The 22248-nt window shown below is 46.8% G+C and overlaps 1 protein-coding gene across 1 annotated transcript; it reads right to left on the bottom strand.

Annotated features, from left to right (window-relative positions):
• Positions 1 to 1833: 1833 nt before the first annotated feature.
• On the bottom strand, positions 1834 to 21666 carry TMCO1 (transmembrane and coiled-coil domains 1). Its single transcript, XM_069862728.1, has 7 exons — positions 21518 to 21666; positions 18910 to 18987; positions 15462 to 15521; positions 11742 to 11788; positions 11074 to 11141; positions 7395 to 7539; positions 1834 to 2167 (listed from the first exon to the last, which is right to left on the bottom strand). Exons 1-7 carry the CDS (start codon positions 21585 to 21587, stop codon positions 2069 to 2071), a joined length of 567 nt encoding a protein of 188 aa, XP_069718829.1. The 5' UTR covers positions 21588 to 21666; the 3' UTR covers positions 1834 to 2068.
• Positions 21667 to 22248: the final 582 nt, after the last annotated feature.

The raw sequence follows: 22248 nt of genomic DNA, 5'->3' as shown, positions 1-22248 counted from the left end.
TGACCCCAGGATTCGAGGAGCGGTCTCACCAGTGCCGAGTCCAGAGGGAGAAGAACCTCCCTGGACCTGCTGGTCACACCGTTTCTGATCCAAGCCAAGATGCCATTGGCCTTCTTGGCCCCCTGGGCCCCTGCTGGCTCCTGTTCAACCAACACCCCCCAGGTCCTTCTCCTCCAGGCAGTTTCCAGCCAGACTTCTCCTAGCCTGGAGCTGCTCAGGGTTGTTGTGCCCCAAGTGCAGGACCTCGCCTTTACCCTTGTTAAACCTCATGCCACCTCGTGGCCTCCAGGTGAGGTCTCAAAAAAGGCTAAGAAAGCCGTTCTCAGTTCATCACAATGATTTTCCACCCCCAGGGAACAACTGCATCACACAAACGGCAGCAGAAAGCCACCAGAACTGAGCCACAGATCAATAGTTTTCAGGCGATCTTTAGATGTGCAAATTCTTCCCTCTCTAAAGTGATAAAACCGTGGTGTGACGCAACCTGGCTGAGGGCAGAGTTTATGGAGTCCAGGAAGGTTATTGGACTGCACACAACCTTTCTGAAGCTGTCGAGGTGCAGTCTGTCATTACGCCGGACCAGATTTGGCTGTCTTAGCTGGATCTGACAACCGTATGCTGCAGAATAAGCTTCCATACAGGTAACGAGCCAGTCTGTTTCTGGCTTTGCTGTGGGATCGGGCCCTTGAACTACGAGAGCCTTCACAAGAGAAACAAGAATTACACAGCCAGGACTGCTTCCTGCAGATGCCTGTAGCTACACCAGACACAGGGGCCAGTCAAAACTGCAGTCTGAGAGCCAGGCAGCATCAGTATCCACTGGATGCTTTCCTTTACCTGCCACAGACTCGGCTTTGAGAGACAGAGCATTGAACAGAGGTCCCGCACTCTTGATTTATCTTTCAATCATTCTATAGAAGTGCTCCTTAGTCATTAATTGGAGTTAATCCAACATTTAATATGGTATCACACATGCTCCACACTGCCCACCATAAGGCATTTCAGATTTATCCCCATGCTACGCATGTAGGAAAAATCTCCCAGTAAAAGGCACCGCAGGACAAACCTCTGGTCATTAAGCCAAGAAATCAATAGGCCTTGTGGGCACTGCACGCTTCAGGGAATGACCAGGATAACCCCAGCAGCAGCAACATCTATTAACCCTTTTAAGCAGGTGGGTGGGCTCGAGCCAACAAAATCAAGCCAGAGATTTATTTGGCAAAGCAGAAGACAGTAAAGAGTTTTCTGGCCTACTAAGGCAGCCTTTTACCACGTGTGCTGCTCATCAGGCTGCTTAGCAGCAAACTAAGGAGCACAAATAAAGGTGCTGCTGTCATAGCTGCTCAGGCACGAAAGGGTTGTGCAGCATGGCTGGTATTGACACAATTTAACAGTTTACTCAAGTCTGAAGGCCAGGTCTGTTCCTCTAATCGAGCAGATTCTGCCTAAGCAAGTAACTTTCACAGAAGCTGTATAATGCCACAGAAACTCTGTGGGGCTGTACCCTGCCAAAAGGCACAGGCTGACAGGACAGAGAATCACAGAATCATAGAACGGTTTGGGTTAGAAGGGACCTCAAAGTGCACCTATTTCCAACCCCCAATGATAGGCAAAGACACCTCCCACTGGATCAGGTTGCTCAAAACTCCACCCAACCTGGTCTTAAGCACTTCCAGGGATGGGACAGCCACAACTTACCTGAGTAACCCATGCCAGGGCCTCACCACCCTCAGCATGAAGAATTTCTTCCCAATGCCTACTCCAAATCTTCCCCCTTCCAATTTCAAGCCATTCCTCCTTATCCTATTGCTTCATGCACAATTAAGAGACATCTAAACCAACATGCCCATGCCATTTATTTCTCAGAAACACCAGAAACAAAAGGTCGAGTTATCTTCTGAGAACTTTCTCGGTGTGATGAGCAAACAACTTCCAAATGGAAGATTGTGGCAAATATTGCATAGGCTGGTTTGGGGCACGTGAAGCCTGGTGCAGAATCTCATCTTAGTACCTCCCTAAGTCAGTCTTGTGCACTGGTCAGACCTTCCATGAAGGCTGTAACTGTGCTTCAGGAGAACTTCCCTGCCTGAGGTGGTGGGCCAAGGAAGCCCCCTGCTTGCTTGGTGGCAGCCCGGGAAGGAGCAAGACCGAGCATCTTCTGGATGTTCTGCAAAAAAAAAAAAAAAAGAACAGAAGAGCAAGACGATGTTAGATTGTAACGAGGGAGATGCCAGAAGAGGAAGAAATCCTAACTCTGCTTATAAGTACAACCTTCCCACTAGTTTCAACAGATTCAGATTCTCACCCACACAGCTGTACCAGCCTGGCTACTATATTGAACCTCTACCCATACACATCAAAAATGCTTAGTACAGAGCCAGACAACCACCCACAAAGGCTACAATTAGAGCTGGGCCACTCTCCTCAACCCCAACAAAACCCTTCTGATCACTAAACCCACATTTTGGTTGAGGGTTTTTCTCCATCTCCAGCTGCAACCACACAGCCAGCTGGCAGGTACCTCCTTAATGCCTTTAAACACCAGTTGGTTTAAAATCAACCTACAGTAGTTATCTTTGCAATTTAACTATAGTGCAGACACAGAAGCAGGCTCCTAACATCTGCTCACAGGCAAAGCAGCCCTCAGCCTTCTCGAGTTCCAGAAACTCCTGTTGATGGCTGCCATCAGAGCCTGAGGGTCTGCAAGCTGGCGAGGAAGGCTCTCTCCTAATGCAGCCAGAATCTGGGTCAGCAACACAGCAACCAGAGTGGGTGCCAAGTTCAAGTCAGGAGCTTAGGCACAGAATTAACACGAATGCTAGTGATGCAGAGAGAACAATGGTTCGGTGGAGACACGCAGTGTAACAGGACGTATGTAGCAAAACCCAAAAACTGACTATCGAGATGACCTCATCTGCATCTGAGCGGGGCATTTCAGTGGAAAACAAAAAACAAGGGAAGAATTAAGTAGCAAAGCCAGGCATTAACTAGAAGTTCACAGCAGAATACTTAAACTTGATGGTTTTCTTGATTTTTGTGAAATTCCTTTCAAATTTTGCAACAGCGCAACTAAAGAGCTCCCAGTTCTTTGTTTCATTCTTCACTGTAAGTAACTGCAGCTCAAGATGCTGCTCACACAGCACTGGCAAAACAGGAACATCTGATGCAAGGGAAAGGAGAAAACAACTGTGTCCTCCTCATGTCACCAGCTGAGTCCTGGCTATGCAAACAACAAAAGGAGGAAGGAGGATTCTCTTCAAACCAGTGTCCTCTCTAAAACAACTGTCAGGATAGGTCAGATAGCAAGGTCACTGAGTTCTTGAACATTTTGATCACAGAAGGAGAACAAACTAAAAAAAAAGCAAAAGATAGACAGAGCTTCATAATTCCACAGTAGCTAAATTTAAAACGGATTTAAAAAATCAGGAATCGTTCCAGGTGGAGACTATGGAAAGGGAGGTTTCAGCCCACACACAAGCATGAAGGCAAAAGGATGGGAACTCTTGAAAAGAAATTACATCAGGTTTAGTTCATGGTTTACATAAGTCAGCACTGTTTGATATTCAGCAACTGAATATATACAAGAACATTTCCCTCCAGGAGACTCCTGTGGTGGTTCTTCTCAGAGCCTTCTTAGTCAAGAGATGGACAGAAAGGAGAAGAAATCAGCTAAGAGACAGATGGAGCAACAGCAGAGGGTGCTGCGGAGTCAGCAACAGGCAGGACCAGGACCCTACCAGCTCTGCATGGGTCGGTGGAGCAGAGATCCCAGCCTCTGGAACCAAGGAAGCGTGCACTGCCTCCTCCCTTTTCCTTGGTGAAGGGAGGAGAACTGTAATGCTAAAGTGTACTCCACCTGCTCCAACAGTCCATGAGGAAGAGAAACGACAGCTTGTCTGTGTGTGGATTCCAGACTACAGTCACTCTCCAGCATCATCCTTCCACAGTGTCTCCATCCTCGCTGTGGAAGGCAGTTAGCCTCCTGCACCAGCCACAAAGCACATTTTGCTGGCCACCAGTCCTGAAGTCAACAGCAAAGTCCATCAGAAACCTGTCCTCTCTCCAACACTGCACAGGGAAGTCTGTAGAGTCTACTTCCAATGCAAACAAGACCACCCTCTTCAGGAACAGGGAGGGAAGACTAAGATCTAAGGATCCAAATTCCTCATCTGAGCTCTCCTGAACTTCCCTCAGATGACTGCAGAAAAGACAGGAGCTGCTTCTGTTTTCAAATCCAGAAGGAGCCTCAAAGACAACAGCAGTGAGTGGCTCGCTGCTCCAAGATCAGGGCCTGTGGGAAAGCGCACTCCTGCAGCAGGGATAATTGCTGGCTCCCATTCCCACTGGGAACACATTTCAGAGAAAAGCAGCCTAATCTACAGTTCAGGCGTGTGAAAAAAGGAAATTAAGATCAGCAAATGCTTGAGGAAGAGCAACATATTCTTCTTCACAAAGAGCACAGGTGAAGGCTGGGAGCTGAGAAACAGGAGCAGGGACAGAGGATGTAACCCTGACATTCCACCTCCCACCCAGCCCAGCAGCAGACTTTCCCAGCTGAAACCCAACAGCTCAAGGACCCTTGGAAGGCCTCTCCCAGCAACCCTCCTCTCTCCAAACAGGAAGGCAGGAGGAACTAGGGGACAGGATTTACGTGCCAGGGAAAGCTGGGAACAGCGCAAGGGAAGTTACTCACTGCGAGGTGACTATTTTAGGAGATGCTGGCCAGGTCACAGGCAGAAAGTTTCCCAGTCAGTGTTTGAAGAGTTTATCACCTCCACATGCCTGAGGACCACATGAAGAGACTGCCTGATGCTTCTACTGCCCCTCCCACTAATGTCAGTTTAATTGCCGTCCAGTTACTCTCCCCACCCTCATGTACTCCCCTGCATTTCCCTCCAGGTCACTTTTTTCACACACACAAGCTCCTCCACCCCTGAGCTCCGCAGGGACATCTCTCTTCCCTGCCTTTGATTCCCCTCAAAGGCAGCTCCAAGATTTAAAGGAAGGCTGAGGGATGTATGGTCTCCTTAGTCTGTTCGCAACCTGTTCCCTGACCTTTTGGTATTCCCTCCTCTCTCGTGTCAGCAGCACCAAGCCAGACACCAACTCCCACACCAGTTCTCCTCCCTTGGGCAAACAGCTGGTTTGAAGCTGACCTGGCCAGATTCTCCCTTTTGCACACAGAGAAACACAAAGGGTCACAAAGCTTTCACCTGGAAGGTCACTGAAAGCAACAAAAGCAAGTCTTCGGCACTATTTTTTAAGCCCTTAATTACTTTCTTCCCCGATCCCCAGCCTTTCAAATCCCTTCAAAGTCCTCTTCCCAACGCTGTTATCACTTAAGTTTATTAAAATAGCAATAAAGCCAAGAGCAGGATGTCAGCAATCACAGCTTCAGTTCCCAGCTTAAACACAAATTAATGTGGCCGGTCTCTGCCCTTCCCTCCAAATAGCAAGGAGGAAGAAAATGAGCTGTCTAACAGCTGGAGAACTGCAGGTACAGGTGACCACAATCACGTAGACAAGGCAGCACTATGAAGACTGCTATCTAATGCTTCAGAGCAAAACCACCCTTCTCCAAAGCAATAAAGTGATTTCTATCCTCCTCAGGGCCATCAGCATGAACTCTCAAGCCAAGGGCAATTTTTTTTTTCCCCCAGAGTTTCTCTTGAAAGGCCAACCCACCACAAGCAGCTCAGCATTTCTGTCCAGAACCAGCCTGGACTCAGGTCACATAGCCTGCTGACTTCACAGTAAGAAACATAAGGAAAGCCCCAGGTGTAGAACCAATCACAGTAATTATATTTTTGGACAAAAAAAATTATCCATGGGGGATTTTTCAGCAAGGGAATTCCCCGATCAGGCCAAGAGATGCAGAAAAATCTTGCAGACAGTGCTATTTAGTTTCACATCATAACCTGCAGTCTTGGAAAGTAGGGATTTCCAATGGAACAGGTGAGTAACACAGAGCAGCATCAGACAAGGCTGCCTGAAGGAACACCACAGCATCCCAGGAATTCAGGAAGACAAACCTAAGAGCTAAAAAGGTCTAATTTCTTTCAGTTACTGGGAAATGAAACAAGATTTGTCTTGCAGCAAAGAGAATGTAGAAGCCCTTGGCCTTTGGCACCCTGAAACTGGCCCTGCCTGGAGTGAAGGGTGGGCCCCAGATGGCCCTTTCCACATAAATTGTTCTACATTTCTGTACCCGCTTTTGTATAGGACCAGATGGATTTATTTCAATACAAGCAGCCGATATGGAAGGCTATGGAGAATTCAATTCACTAGCATGTGCTTTGTGACTAAAGGAACTCGATTATTTAGCTGCTCCATCAAGCTGATCCAAACTTCTGACAGCAGCTGGCATAACGCACCACTTCCCTTCGCTGATCTGCTCTAAGTCACTCTAAGTCCCCTGGCACTCTCCGAGGAAAAGCAACAAGTTGGTCAAGGAGTAAAGCAGCAAGAATTCAGGAAGCGAATCAAAGAAAAAGGAAATGTAAATACAGAAGAGCAGATAATTCACAGCTAGTTGCGCCAGCATTCATCCAGCCCCCAGGGTCCACTAATTTATCCCCAGCACTCTCTGGGGAAACTTGGGAAACAAAGTAGACTTCCGGATGCGCTGAGAAGGGCCGCTTGTCCTCAGCGGCCGTTCTGACACCTAAACTGCTACTGAACCTTCCTACACAGGCATTTCCCTTATTCTCACTGATGCTTTTCTTTTCAGAAGATGGGATTAACCAGCTTTGCTGGATGTCCACGTGTAGCCTACTCTTGGCTTATCATACCAGACCCCCTTCATGTGTCACGTCCCTCACCCTGGGAGGACAGGACACCAAAGGTAAAGTTCTTAAGACTCTAAAAAAAAAAAAAAAAATCAAGCAGTCAGTGAAAACAGGAAGGACAAACCCAAAAGAACAGGTTTAACTCTCTCCTCACTTTTGTAGCAAACCTATGGACTGATTGAACCTTTATAGAACCTCAAGCCACCAAAAAAGTTTCCCTTGATGATGCTACGCTTCTCTTTTCTCATATTACTGTAAAAGCAGTACTTAGACTGGCTTTTGATGGAGACAGTCTCTTGGTACGGCAATCCACAAAGTTATCAGACAGACACATATGGAGGAAATCAGTTTCTGCCAACTCCGTCCTAGTGCTCTGGTGCAAGTCTCCACTCACGTCTTCTACACTGGTCCAGGATGTGGCTGCTTTTATGATCCTGACCCAGAACTGATTTAAATATGAGACACAAGAATGAAGGCAAACACCAAAACCACAAAGAAATCAAAGGTTATACACGCAAAACTAGACAGCAGTAACATATTCCTCCTTAGAGGTGGAGATCTGCTTTTCCTGCTCCAGGCACGCAAGAGGCACAGCAATGTACTCACTTGTCTGATCGACATCGTGCAGAGAATGTAGAGGAAGATGAAGGAGCAGTCAGTGTAATCCTCACCCAGAAGGTTGCGGTGGGACAGACCTTGGATGTACGAGAGGGGAATAAATGGAAGCTTTGCCACCACTCGGCCATCAAATCTGGAAAAGAGAGCACCAGATCATAGCTGGGGACAGTAAAGAATATCTGCGTATAGAAAGAACAAGCAAGCATCTTCAACAGGCCACCTGAGCAGATAAGGAAGGCTAAAATGCCACGCTGCCTTCCCCAGCCCACCTTTGCATACACTGCACCAATGAGGCTAAACACGCCTCTCTCAGAGCCCTGCACATCCAATTACCCACACCCTAAGCAGGTTTCCCTCAGTAAGTTTTGCCATAGTCAGAGCCACATTGTTTCACAATGATTTAAGTGATCAGCTGGACACCCTACTGCTCATAAAACCGTGGTCGGTGTTTTGGAGTTTACTGGTGCGTTTTCTTTAAAAATCAAATTTAGCAGATTGTTTCCCAGAACACAGTCGACATTTGAATAGAAGACTGATAGCCATCACCCTGCTGTACTGCAGTCACTGCAAGAAGATGGACTCTTTGCTTTAAGCAAAAGTGGGTTTTTTTAAGTACAGCTTAAACCAAAGACATCTCTTCCATTCCTAGTGCAGCTATGCTTCTCCACACAAGAACAACGCATAAGACAGACATCATCACTGTGCTTCTTAATACCAGTCTTCTCTGCGTTAGCTCTAAACACGAAGGCAGTGCCGAGGCAGGATGATACCGCCTATTCCAAGCGGCCTGTCCTGCTCCTGGAACTCCTCCAGGTCCACATTCCAGAGCATCAGGCAGAGTGTGAATTCTGGCCAGTTCGCAAAGATTTCTCCCAGCCCAGACCATCGACTCAATCTTTTGAAGTAAGTGTACACGATGCCTCATCAGCGTGTGCATATCTGGATGTTATTCTCTCTGCATGTGCTGATTTTCTAACAGGTGTTTCTTGTTTCAAGAGATCCTAAATGAGCGTTCCTTCCTGTGGAGATGCGTTCACACAGCTACAGCTCAAACACATGCCAACTTTGTTTACATCTCACAGGCAGTTTGGCAAAAGAGCTAGGAACGGATGTTTATCTCCCTGTAACATCCCCCAGTGGCTTAAAATTCTGCGTTATTCCTGCTGTGAGAATGACAAGTATTTCAGCAGTAGCACCCCAAGGCACCTGCTTTTAATTCCAGCAGGTTTTCACAATTATCACAAAGGGATACTGAAATGCACAGCTTTGTGTTATACTGAGAACCCACTGCATTAAAAGATTTCTGACAAGAGAAAACGGAGACATAAAACCTGATTTTTCTCGCAGGAGAAACCCCATCTGCTTGGAGGCCCACCACCGCTACAGACCTCATTCAGCTGCTCATCTTCAGCACGATATTCTTCTCTTTGGGTTTAAACCAGCCTTCTTAACACACATCCTTCCAGCACAGCCCACCCTGCTGCCTCATTACTACTGACGCTCGAAGGAAGAGAGCCAGTCATCACAGTCATCTCCATGTGGGCCGAGCTGGCACTTGGCAAAGGTGAGGTGCCCAGCCACAGAGCAGCAATATTTGCAGAGAACTTGTCCAAAGGGCGGCATATCTTGCTACTTCTATGCAATTCCTCCTCCTTTTGTCCCCCACAGCAATCAACTCATTCAAGAAGAGGAAAGGCAAGCAAACGAGGTTACGGCCGCTGCAGGTGTCAGCCACGCTTTTCCTCCTTTTCATATCACACCCACAGCACCTCCGTGGATGACCTGACGGTAGTAGCTCCCCTGAGGGAGCCGAAGAGCCTCTTCAGTTCAAAACTGAAGTATTCTCCTCCCGAGACAACCAGCTGCTCTTTAAGCTACATCAAGCGAATGACAGTATGCGAGACCCATCAAAGCACTCTATCAGCTTCAAACAGTGCAAGTAAAACCCACCAACGCTTTTATTCACATACAAAGGCTCTCGCTACCTTGTGCTGACACCAGGAGCAAAAATTTAACTATCTAGCCCCAGAGGCAAACCAGCCAAATCTTTACATTTTAATTGAATAGCCTCAGCTATTAGCAAAAAAAGCTATTTCAGTTCAAACAATCAGTGAGCTCCCTGGATACTCCTGCTGTTCACGTTCATGTTCCCTCTAAAGGAAGAGAGTTAAAGGAAAGATATGCCCAAAACCTTCACGCTGACTCTGTGGCTTATAGCATGGTGTCCCTGGGCAGGAATCCTCAGAAGAGGAATAAGACAAATAAACTTGGTGGTCTTGCAGGAAAAGAAACCAATAAACTGTTTTTTCACGTTAATGTCTGTGGAAGGATGAGCCACACAGGATTTAACCAAAATTGATTCCTGCCTGAAGTTCTTAATGAGCTTATAGTCCTGTAACACTCGTCAGTCACAGCAAACTCTGAACCGCCTCTTCCTGCTCTAGGAAAACAGGCAGAGTAGGGTGGGTTTTTTAGTCTGTTTTTCAGCTTGTTTCAGGGGCAGGGGGGGTGGTGGTGTTTGCACTGCACCCAAGTAGCTAGGCAAGCACCTGAACACCCCAGGTGCAGCACTGTAAATCCTGCAAAAAACTCTATGTCACTGGGCATGACTCAAGGATGCACCTCCATCCCCCATCAGGGCTGCAGTTCAATGAGACATCAATGGCTCAAGACTGTACCCAGATTTTGAAGTCCTTTAGTGCTGTGCTTCTCTGCTCAGCTTCACAGCACTCCATGGAATGCTAGATACAGAAGTCTGACTAAGCTGAATAGATCCCACACAATGGCACTTGTGATATCATGCTACGCCCCGTTTGTAATTTATCCACCCACAGATCTGCAGTAAAACAACAGACTGGATCCTCAGGACTCCAGCACAGGGACAAGGTTCTGGTGCCCAAAAACGTAAAATCCCATTTACAGGACAGGTATATTGCCCAATACTAAGCAGCCTCCAGAGGCAATACCGACCAGATTTATGTTATTGTCAGATTTAGCAGCCAATGCGAACCTCGCATTTCAAGGCCGAATCAAGTTTTCAAAGTCAAGCAGTCTTTCAGCTTTGCACACCTGAACAAAACTGTCTATAACCATGCAAACCAGTTAGAGCTTTTTATGTCCTTGTGGTTTTTTTTTTCCTTAAACTAGGCCTATCCCAGGTCATTTTGAAAGCAAAGGAAAATTAGAATCCATGCCTGGACCTGTTAGATCATGACTCTGATCACCTTTAAGTAGGGCAACAATGAACTCTGCAGTAACAGCTCATTTCTACGGGCAAGGGAGCTGACCCAGTTTTGCTAACGATAGCATTGTTTGATCACACTATCGTAGCAAAGCCAAAGAGGCTGAGACTGGAGCTGCTTGCCCAACATCTACCTAACTTGCTCTTATCAAGATGTTCCTGAGCAGCAAGGCTCTTAGAGCTGTGTCTAAATGAGCGCGATTTGTTCAGTTTGATTGCATTCAGCATGCAGTGCTCCCTCCTGAGCAGAACACGCGCGTGGTGACCTAACAACCGCATCTTCACATGAAGTATCGATCCATTTCGTACAGATTAGTTATGGTTCTTGGATGGCCTCTGCCACTGTAACACTTCAGGTAATACAAGAAAGGTGGAGAACATATTCGCTATGAAAACCTAAGAAAAATCCAGAAAGTTGATACTTACATGGAGTTAAACATTCCCATCAAGGCAGTGAAGCAGAAGCCAATGGCAAACATGGATTTCATCCGGACCTGCAAGCAGAAAGGGCAGAGATGATAAAAAAAACAGGCCTACCCTGAAGGATTATGGGCTCACGCCCCTAAAAACAGGCTTTGTACAGCATCGGTGGAATCTTGAAGGGAAAAAAAAAAGATGAATCAGAAGGTCAGAGGGATTATAAAAGTGACTGGAGAACTCCCAAAGAGAAGTTTGGTCAACAGCTGAGCACAAGGATGGCCACAAAGATGGCCACTGGTTTGAAGAGTTGCACTGGGGGGACACACACTCAAGAATTGTCCTGTTACCTTACACAGGTTGCAGGTTTTTTTCTCTTAAGCCTATACAACCAGTCAGCAGGGAATCATTATAGAAGCCAAGAGGAAGTCACGTAAATTAATTTTACTTTGAAAACATCATGAAGACTTATAGATGAAAGCAGCCAAGGTTGGGCATGAGATGAGGCAGTAAATGCTGAAGAACTCTGCATGATACTAAAATCTGCAGCTATTAGAGATAATCCAGAAGGATCTTTCAGGAAGAACAGTTGCTATGTCTGCCCATGGAACAAAGTCTTTCTGTTGGGAAGCGGGTTGAAACCTTCAGCAGTCGGGAACTGGCGTTAATTTTCTTACCATTGACAAGTCCCTGTTGTTATTCTTCAGTTTCTCTTCTTGTCTTTCTGGGAAGATAAAACCCAACAACAGTTATAATCAGTTATAGCAACCTAGAAACCAGAGTGTTTTCATTTCCAGGAAGACTTAAACCCCTTGTCTCTCCAAACAAATAACACTTCCAAAACCAACACGAGCTCTCTGTGCCAGACAGTATAAAGTGAAAAAACAGTACATAGCCGACTGCTTCTCCACCGCAGAACCGTACAGCGAAGCAGGCACAAAAGAGGAGGCAGCAGGAACCACGCAGTCAGCACTTTGGGAAGAAATGCACAGAATGGCAGATTTGCTAACTCAACCAGCTAACACAGTAGCATGAACAACGGCTGCCAGCAAACACAGACAGCGCCTCTACGTCATGCTTCTGAAAGAGAATACTCTCAACTTGCTACACACCAGGCTCATCATTATAAATACATTAGAGAAGTAAGAATTTAATTTTGGAGGTGTCGGAAGGGACTCTGAAACCGTACACAGAGCCAGCAGCCACACTTCAGCAAGGCAAATAGGATGGTCATCTTAGCCATGAATTTTGGACTCTTGTCACACCTAGAAGATCCTCCAAAGAGGAAAGATATTTTCTACATCAATTCCAGTAACACGTGTGTGACTAGGCTTCGCAGAGAATACTTCACAATGCCACTTTGGAAATTTAATCTGTCCTTATATCACCACAAACTCCACAGATGCACAGTTTTCTGAGAGAGCATTTTCCACGTCCCTCACTGGAAGACCACTCTGGCCTTCAGCATTACCCACTATACAACTCCTTAAAATCCCGACTGCAATTTTCAACTCTTCCTAACTACAAACCATCCACTCTGGCAGGAACTTTCCAGACACCTGCTTCCTGACCCAGGTGGATAGTTTTGTTCTGGGACATTTCAGCAACCAGAGGCCAGCTCTTTAGGAACCGCATTTGGCACAAATACTTGTTTTTTCCCTCTTCTACATAACTAACCATCTATTTAGATAGGGTAAAGGTTACATTGGGATAACAAATACAGCCCTGATCCCTCAATATACCTGACTGGTTTCTCACCCATTTCTATAAATACTGGATTTCTACAGGTATCAGCTCGAGGTATCCTACCACCTTACATAAATTGTCTGTTCCTGCCCAAGTCACACATAAGCAGCTTTTAAGTCCCTTGCTGTACAGCTGGGTACAGGCACAGAGAAAGGGGACTGGGTCAACAAGCAGCACCCTGGAGTCCAAAAAGTTGTTTCTCTGCTCACTGGAACACAAACCATGAGGATACAGGGATAGAGCAATAACTTATTTGGCAGCATTGGGTATTTTTGGTTTGGTTTTGCCGTCTATCCAGCACTCATGTGGACTCCTGGCAACATCATTGTGTTTTCTTCTAGAGGTACACGGATGCAGAAAGTCGTAGCAAAGTTTAAGGTAACATATGCACTCCCTTAAGCTGAAACGGCAGAGCACTGCACCGAGATGTTAAAGGTGTCCTGTTCCAGCAGTGTGAAAGGTGACTGAAGCTGGTTCCCTTTATGCTTAAAAATAAGGAGTTTGATAAGTGGGAAACACTAAATTAAACCTCCCCAGGCAACTTTCACCCTACCCCCTTGTGCATACGCATGATTCATTCCTTACGTAACCAAGTAATACACACACACCTCCGGCCTTATTCTGTGTGCAAAACAGATGGCAACTGAGGCAGGCCTGCACCACAGCTGTCACTTATCTGCAAAGCCTCAGCTCTTTTTGAACTGGAATGGTAGAATTCAAAAGAACTCCAGTACAAGTAAATTTTCTGTTACAACAATGCTGCATCTTGCAGAATGATTTGACACCCAGCACGTTACTGGGACCAGAGATTTCAAAAGCAGCTAACAGCTGTGAGTCATTTTCTGGATGTCCAGCTTGACATTTCGGGACTGCCTTTCAGAAACACTTAAAAATTCAGCTTCTCCTGAAACAAACGAGACATTGAAGTTATAAAAAAAATACCAGTCTCTGTCTCGTAGGCTTGGCCGGCCAGCATCACAGCAAACAAAATCAGTGGTCGTTTCCTAAGTTCTGTTCTTAGTCCCTTTGTACTTTGTTTTTCATTTGCAAAACAAGATTATTTCAGTGTATAAAAAAAATTGGTAAGGCATCTGAATTCCTCAGATGCTACTGTTTATTAGTTTAGTCCAAGCACAAGTGAAGTGTTCTCTGCTAGGAGCACAGCTTGGATGGTGCCTTGCAAAAAAAGCTGTCATTGCACATTCAGAAGTGGCCATCTGCAACAATGGCACGTCACATTAAAATCTGCCTCAGCCACCAAGCTGTATTCACCCCATGAATGGATTATTCAAGATTAAGAATTGAAAATGCACCAGAGGAAGAATTTTGGCTCCTGTCCTTTCAGAAGTCTAGTGATAACAGGCTTTATACCTAGGAAGAACTGTTTGAAGATATGTTTATAATTATTCCCCAGCTTTGTACAGATCAAATGACTAATCCAGCTACCTGGTGTTGCAGAGGAATGAGGAAACCAACTCCCAGGAGCTCTCAGAAGTGTTCTTGCAACAATTTCTGTAATAATTTAACAGAGTTTTGCTGCACATTTGATTTCAGACTCCTGCAGGTAACAGAACTTTCTAAAGCTCACATCCATTAAACATCTACCACATTGTTCTTGCACTGTTTAGTACTTCAAGAGTTACTTTTACCCAGAAAAACTTAAGTTCATTGACAATGAAAAAAATGGAAAAATCACTACCTAAAATTGAGCAAAATTAATTGATCAAACTGGAATCTAAGCGCAGTTACAGTCAACATGCAAATACCTTCAGCTCTGAAGTGTTTCGTAAGAAAAGAATAAAATACCTCAAAACAATAATCAGGCAGCTACTGCAAGCTGACAGCGCACTGCAGTAAAGAACTTTGACACTAGAGGTTAATAACCATCATGGACGTAAGATAAGAGGGATATGGAACTGCTGGAACAAGTCCAGAGGAGGCAAAAAAGATGATCCGAGGGCTGTAGCACCTCTGCTATGAGGACAGGCTGAGAGATTTGGGGCTGTTCAGCCTGAAGAAGAGAAAGCTCCAGGGAGACCTTAGAGTAGCATCCAGTACCTGAAGGGGCTACAGAAAAGCTGGGGAGGGACTTTTTACAAGGGCATAGAGTGACAGAAAAAGGGGGAACGGCTTTAAATAGGAAGAGGGAAGACTTAGACTAGAGATTGGGAAGAAATTCTTCATGATGAGGGTGGCACTGGCCCAGGTTGCCCAGGGAAGCTGTGGCTGCCCCAACCCTGGAGGTGTTCAAGGCCAGGCTGGATGGGGCTTGCAGCAGCCTGGGCCAGTGGGAGGTGTCCCTGGCCTTGGCAGGAGGGTTGGAACTGAATGGGCTTTGAGATCACTTCCAAACCAAACCATTCTGTATAAATGCTCAAAATGGAAAGAAAGGCAGCCAGTTCAGCAAGAAGTGCTGCTCCTCTCAGTGATGCTGCCCTTCTCCTCTTTTGATTAAAATCATCAGGAGGGTAGAATTCTCCTGTCTTGGAATAGTAAAGCAAAAGCACTCATGTTCCAGTCAACAGACCAAGAATCAGCTCTAGTGCCACTTTAAATAAACAGTTTTGTAAGGAAGGAAAGGGATAATCACTTCCATAAGTTTCTCAGCTTGCCCCTACTCTTGGGGCACCACACTGCTCTCCCACACTTACCTATTTTCTTTTTCTGCTGTCGGCCTGCTGATTCAGTTATTGTTTCCTTCTTCTTTTCCACTGCCAAGTGAAACGAAAGATATTCCATCATTTCTGCCTACAGACACCACCACACGTCAGACAAAACATTTTATGGCCTTAGAGAACAGGGTCACAAAATTGAGAATATATTCAGAATCCACAAGGTTTAAACCACCAAGGCTGACTCCACCAAACACTTAGAAATAATAATAATAATAATCATCATCATGATCATCACCAACCCCCCAGGTGAGATATCAGAACAGGGTTAATTTTAAACTCCATTAAGAGCCCATTACGTTGTTAACTGAGCAGTCTGGGGACAATTTTGGCTCAAATGACCCTTGCTGATTTGTCAGCACTAGACAGTACTTTTGATTCAGCAAGTGTAGTGAAAAGAGCTTTGTGGCAAGCTCTGCTCCCAGTTATCTGCAGTGGGAAGCAGAATACAGGAAAGCCTGTGTTCTCATACATCCCTTCTTCACAGGCAGGCGTTCTCAGGGGAAATGCTGTCCAAGCAGTCAGCCACAGCCTCTCCATTCTTAAATTAATCAGTGCTGAAGCACTTCAAATATTTCAAAGTAGGAGCAGAAGCTCAAAGTTACTAAAACCCCCAAATCAGACACTCGCTAAGCATCTGCCAACAAGTACCACTGCAGCAAAAAGGCTAACATAAAGCCAGCACAAAGAACTCGTAAGGCAGCGAATGGGCTACTCATCCGCAAATGCTCTGCCGCTGGCAGCAAAAGCAGCTTCTCCAGGAAGTAAGGGACATTTTCGTTTAAGACCTATAGCAAGAAGTGAGGAAGACAGAGCATAGCTATGGCCTAAGAGCTGATAGCAGCCCTTTTTTTCTCTAAACTCTACCCGCACCGTACCTACTCTACCAATGAACGGACTTGGCTCCTCATTAGCTCATAGAATCAGCTTAGAGACCTGAGTATCAGGACTCTTATCCCATTTAAGTACTAGCTCAGCACAGATATTTAGCCTTGATTTCAAAGCACAGGTGAAACAAAGACAGCCAGCCTTCCAAGTCACACAAGGATTTATAGCGGTGCCTTCCAAGATTCTTGCGATATGCAAGTGAGTCACAGCTTGCTAAGAGAACCACACTAGCCCAGGCAAAACACTGAAACGTCACCTCTTCTGTAGTAACAGAGCAAGACACAACTGTGTTTTTCCAAAGAATAAACGTGTCTCTGATGGACAGGCTGGCAAAAGGGGGAAAAAAGCTGGGAGTTCTGCCCTGAGGGAATGCTGGAGAAAGGTGCCAGATGACACAACACACCCAGCACTCAGACACTCTCTCCATAACATTCCTTACGCCAAATCCAGCTGGAGGATTCCAGTCTTTCCATCCCAACCCTAGCCTACATGACCTTGAACTCTAAACCCAGTTAGAGAACACTCTGACTCTTTTTAGATGTAGCTATTGCTGCCAGGCCTAACAAGAGGGCTCCTCCTGATCCAGCTTCACTCCAGACAGCACTACTGAGCTCTGTGCCAACCCAGAGAAACTCCACAGCCCTGATTCCCTTCCAGTTCGAGCAGAACAAGTGTAAGGCAGCCTCGCAAGCCTGTCTGTGGAAACATGCATGACAACACAGCTGCAGCTCTAGAGACAGCCTCCAGCCTTCCGAATTTACCTCCGAACTCTTACTGTAACCTCAGCAGCAGCAGCAAACACCATGCCTCTCAACAGAAAGGAGAGGAGGTGAAACTAAGGACTGCAAAGGACAAGGTCTGCTCAGGCACATCGCTTGGCCCACTTGTTTTTAGAAATCCTAAGGATTGTTAGGACTCTCATGGGAGAGCTGAAAGATCTCAAATGTGTTTTTTCCTGTTTCAGATGTGTTAGATAATAGCTGAAAGGTGTGGCTCAAATGGTCTACTCTGCAAATTATCCACAAGCCACCAGGTCAGCCAACTGTCCTTAGGACACAAGGGGAGAAAAAAAACCCCAAAATACAACAAAGCTGGATTTTTAGTGATTCCTTATCCGGCTTTATATTTTGTTGTGGAGGTAGGGAAATCAAACAAAGAGGTTAGAAACTGAGATGCATGAGCCTCATATCTTTCCCTTCACAGATTATAGCCTAGATACCAGGAGAGCTATAAAACCAGACAGCATTAAACTGTTACAGCCATCAATAAGCCCCAGAGATTCAGCCCTGCTAACTGCTTTTGGAGTTCCACAGCACAAACAACCCGGGATATTAACTCTAAGTTTTCAGCTGGGCTTCAAGTACTTCTCCAACTTGCTCTTCCAGGGCTAATTCTAACCTACACATTTTTGTCAGCTGAGTGGGATTGAAGTGAGGCAGGCAGAGATGCAATCCCCATCCAACACTGCTGTGATGACAACAGCCCTAATTCAGGGGCAGTGACACAAGGATGACTATACTTCAGCTCTTCAACTTATTTTGCCCAAGGGAAGGCTGGAATAAGCTACACTGGAAAGAGCATGCTTTGATAATGTTGTTCTCCCAAGTACCAAGAGCACTGACATCATGGTGAAGTATTTTTAAGGTAAAACAAAGTCAGGTTTGGTCCCAGCTGTGTGCCCTATCTTATTGCTGCAACTTGTGTAGGGCACATACAACAGAGTTGGAAAGGTCAGCTGAATTTCTCCTCTCCTTTTTGGCCTCCAACACATCCACTGAACGCTCCATGCTCAGACTTTCTCATTTACCTTTCCTCTTAACACTCAACGCACATCTTCTGACCGCTCACCCTCAGCTCCCTTTTCCCTTCTTTCCCTCATCCTTTTTGTTTAACCAAGCTTCTCCATTCTCCTCTCTAGGGGAGCAACCTGGGACTTCTTTTCCTCATCAATTCTATTAGTTACTAATTCACACTGGTATCATTTATTTTTACATCAGCTGACAGCTCAGACATTTCTATCATGACTTAGTCTTTACTCACCCCCCATCATTAACCACTGCTTTTACTCTTTCCGTAAAATGCTCTCCTCTCATAGTATTTATTATTCAATCCTAGTTTATTCTTACTACAGAGCCCAAATTCTCTACTGCCCTTGAAAAGCAGAAACTGCATATTTGAACTTATTTCAGGCATCTTACATATATGGACACTGGCTACTTGTGTTTAGAAGGCATTGGTGCTGACCTCCTGCTCCTCCATTCCGCGGGGCGGCAATTCAGACAACGCAGCTGGTCTCTTCACTAAACTTTCCTCCAGCAAAAGACAAGAATTAAGGACAGAAATCAGTTCTCTCAGTATGGATTTGTGTACCTTGCAAACCTAGGCCCCTATGAAACACAAGTTGAAGGAAGTTCTCTCATTTAGCAGAGGGGGCAGCAGGAATTTCTCAGAGCCCAGACTCTGTTTGATTTGACCTCTGCTACAGCAGGGTGCAACAGGAGCAGCAAGACACGTTCTCCAGTGTCTGTAGAGTACTTACGTTTCTTGCTCTGTTTTTCCACTTCTGCCTTTAATCTCTTGTATTTGTCTGTTCGGTACACCAGCACCCAAGTTATACCTGAAACAAATACATTGCAAGTAACTAGGTAGGTAAAGACCTCTTGCAATAACAGAGGTACAAGGTTAGCCAACACACGCGCAAAAAAACATGGGTCACGCGTACAAATCCACAAAATAATATGGCAAAGGTACCACAGATCACCAGAAGTCTTTATCATCACTCTTTTTCAAATCCCCTTCTCAAGTTCCACATAGCAGTGGTGCTAATGAAATAAAACTCGTCAGAATTTACCGGCTGCCTCACTGAGTGCTCTTGTTTCATGAGACTCACTCAGTTCCCTCATGCCCATATTTATCAGCTGTTGCTCACCTTAAAAACGGGAGCTGATTAGGAGAACAAACATCTTTGTGTTCTGAATTTGACAGTAGTGAGTTAAGGCCCAAGGAATAATTCCTGCTTCTACCAGGACCTGCTTGTTAGCAGTGGCACGTTTTGAAAAGGCAAATAGAGACATTAGGTAGAAGAGACCTCAGGAGACTCTCCAGTCTAACTCCTTGCACTCAAACAGGAACAAAACAAGACATAGAATTGTAGCAGCATTAAGGCTGTAAAAGACCTCTAAGCTCTTCCAGACCAACCATCAGCCCAACACCACCATGCCTACTAATCCAAGTCCCTAAATGCCACAGCCACGTGTTTTTTTAATCCCTCCAAGGACACAGACCCCATCACTGCCTTGGGTAACCTGTTCTAGTGCTTCCCCCTCTTTCAGTAAAGAAATGTGCTTTCTGAATAGTTTGGTCTCGGCTCCTACACAAAGCTTTTGGCCCTTTTTGGGGGTTTGCTTTGATAGCAGAACTGTGTGGAAACCCAACCTGCCGTGGGCAGGGACACCTCCTACTGGACCAGGTGGCTCAAGGCTCCATCCAACCTAGTCTTGAACACCTCCAGGGATGAGGCATTCACGACTTCCCTGGGCGACCTGCTCCAGTGACTCACCACCCTCATTATGAAGAATTTCTTCCTAATGTCTAATCCAAATCTTCCCCCTTCCAACTCATAGTCATTCCCCCTCATCCTCTCACCACAGGCCCTTGTCAAAAGCCCCTTCCCAGCTTTCTTGCAGCCCCTTCAGGTACTGGAAGGCAGCTTTAAGGCCTCCCTGGAGCCTTCTCTTCTCCACGTTGAACAATCCATGAGGATGCCTCAAAGGTAAACAGAGCTTTGTGCTGTGAAAGGCAACAGGTTCATACACTACCTAACCCCAAACCGATACCACAGTTCTGGTATGAAAGGGATTTTGGGATACAGCCCAGTGGAAGGAAGAGGTAACAGAGCCTGCCTATGATCAAGCAAAAGGCACCTATTCAACTTGTCCTTAAAAAGCTCCACCTGGTACCAAAAACTCTCTTAAATAAACTCCCTAAGACTCCTTGTGGAGTTTTCCAAAGCAAGCACCCTTTATCAGGCCTGGGCAACACGAGGCAGAGATCTCCATCAATCGTGAGCAGTGAGACGAGAGCTGATACAGATTGTACTTCCCACTTACATGCACGTGTATAAATTTTCCCAAGAATCTTATGCATATTCTATTACTTTCAAAAGTCTAATTTTAATGTTATTATGAACTTCAAAACAGCCAGATCTCTTGCTAATTTAGAGCTTCACCTCCAGCTCTGTCTGACCTTGCCTTTCAAATAGGGAGAAACTGCAAACAGAGGTGATTACAGAAGCAGATACCTCTGTTCAGCACAGATCACACTGAACACAAGACATAAGAGTGTCTGGAAAAATAATATTTAAAAAGCATGCCATAAAAAATAGCATGCTATCAGAGGGGCATTCTGCCTAACTTTCAAAGAATATAGTTACTTGGATCGATTTGATTCTATTTTAGCTTAAATAAAAATATTCCACTTTTTTTGTAGTATAATCACAGAATCAAAGAATGTGTTAGGTTGGAAGGGACCTTGAAGATCATCCAGTTCCACCCTCCTGCCCTGGGCAGGGGCACCTCGCACTGGCTCAGGCTGCTCCAAGCCCCATCCAACCTGGCCTTGAACCCCTCCAGGGATGGGGCAGCCACGACAGCTCTGAGCAACCTGGGCCAGGGCCACTCTGCTCTCATTGAGAAGAATTTCTTCCTAATGTCTAAGTCTATAACTTGACCCCTCCCAAATAAAGCCAGCCCTTCAATATTTCTTGTATCACAACTATTTAAACACATTTTTCAGCAGCCTACGCCACCAGCAGCCATGGGGACACTGCGGGTGAGGTTAACCCTTCCAGAACCAGGCGTGGGGACACCGCGGGTGACGCTGGCACCGCCAGAACCGGGTGAGAGAGCATCCCAACTGCTGTTGGCCCCTGCAGAACCGGGCGTGGGGGCACCGCGGGTGATGCCAGCCCCACCAGAGCCGCCTGGGGGGCACCCTGGCCGCTGCCAGCCCTGCCAGGGCCGCGTGGGGAGCCTTGAGCGACGCTGGCCTCACCAGAACCGCGTGTGGGGGCACCGTGGGTGACACTGGCCCCTCCGGAACCGGCCGGCGCCTCCTCGCACGCCGCCCTCCCCGGCCCCGGCACTCACCCTCGGCCAGCAGCGCGGTGCACACCGAGATGAACACGATGAGGAGCGTGTCGGCGAACATGGTGCTCATGATGGCCCCGCCGCCCCCTCCCCCTGCCCCGCCGCCGCGCCGGAAGCTGACCCCGCCGCCCCCGGAACTTCCCGCAGGGGGCGCCGGAAGTCGAGCGCCCGCGCTTCCGGCGGGGCGGGGCCAGGCAACGGGGGCGACGCGGGGGGGGCGAAATGGCGGGAAAAGCGAGGGGCGGGGCCAGTGATGGGAGGGGGAGCGGGAGGGGCTGGAGAGCAGCCTGGGGGAGAGGGACCTGGGGGTGCTGGGTGACAGGGACTGACCAGGAGCCAGCAGGGGCCCAGGGGGCCAAGAAGGCCAATGGCATCTTGGCTTGGATCAGAGACGGCGTGGCCAGCAGGGCCAGGGAGGTTCTTCTCCCTCTGTACTCGGCACTGGTGAGACCGCTCCTCGAATCCTGGGTTCAGTTCTGGCCCCTCACCACAAGAAGGATGTTGAGGCTCTGGAGCGAGTCCAGAGAAGAGCAACGAAGCTGGGGAAGGGGCTGGAGAACAAGAGGAGCAGCTGAGAGAGCTGGGGGTGTTTAGCCTGGAGAAGAGGAGGCTGAGGGGAGACCTCATTGCTCTCTGCAACTCCCTGAAAGGAGGTTGTGGAGAGGAGGGAGCTGGGCTCTTCTCCCAAGGGACAGGGGACAGGACGAGAGGGAATGGCCTCAAGCTCCACC

The sequence above is a fragment of the Phaenicophaeus curvirostris genome, chromosome 8, assembly GCF_032191515.1.
Source record: "Phaenicophaeus curvirostris isolate KB17595 chromosome 8, BPBGC_Pcur_1.0, whole genome shotgun sequence".
NCBI classification, from domain to species: domain Eukaryota; kingdom Metazoa; phylum Chordata; class Aves; order Cuculiformes; family Cuculidae; genus Phaenicophaeus; species Phaenicophaeus curvirostris.
The sequence above is the reverse complement of the archived record's forward strand: the minus strand, read 5'-3'. Positions and strand labels throughout refer to the sequence as shown.

Bases quoted from the DNA above. Each gene is read 5' to 3' on its own strand.
- TMCO1 (XM_069862728.1), bottom strand. From the start codon at position 21,587: ATGAGCACCATGTTCGCCGACACGCTCCTCATCGTGTTCATCTCGGTG. The intron at 11,789-15,461 runs GTAAGTGTGGGA...TTATCTTCCCAG, and splicing joins ACAGCAGAAAAAGAAAATAG to AAAGACAAGAAGAGAAACTG. The intron at 7,540-11,073 runs GTAAGTATCAAC...TCTCTTTTCCAG, and splicing joins ATGGGAATGTTTAACTCCAT to ATTTGATGGCCGAGTGGTGG.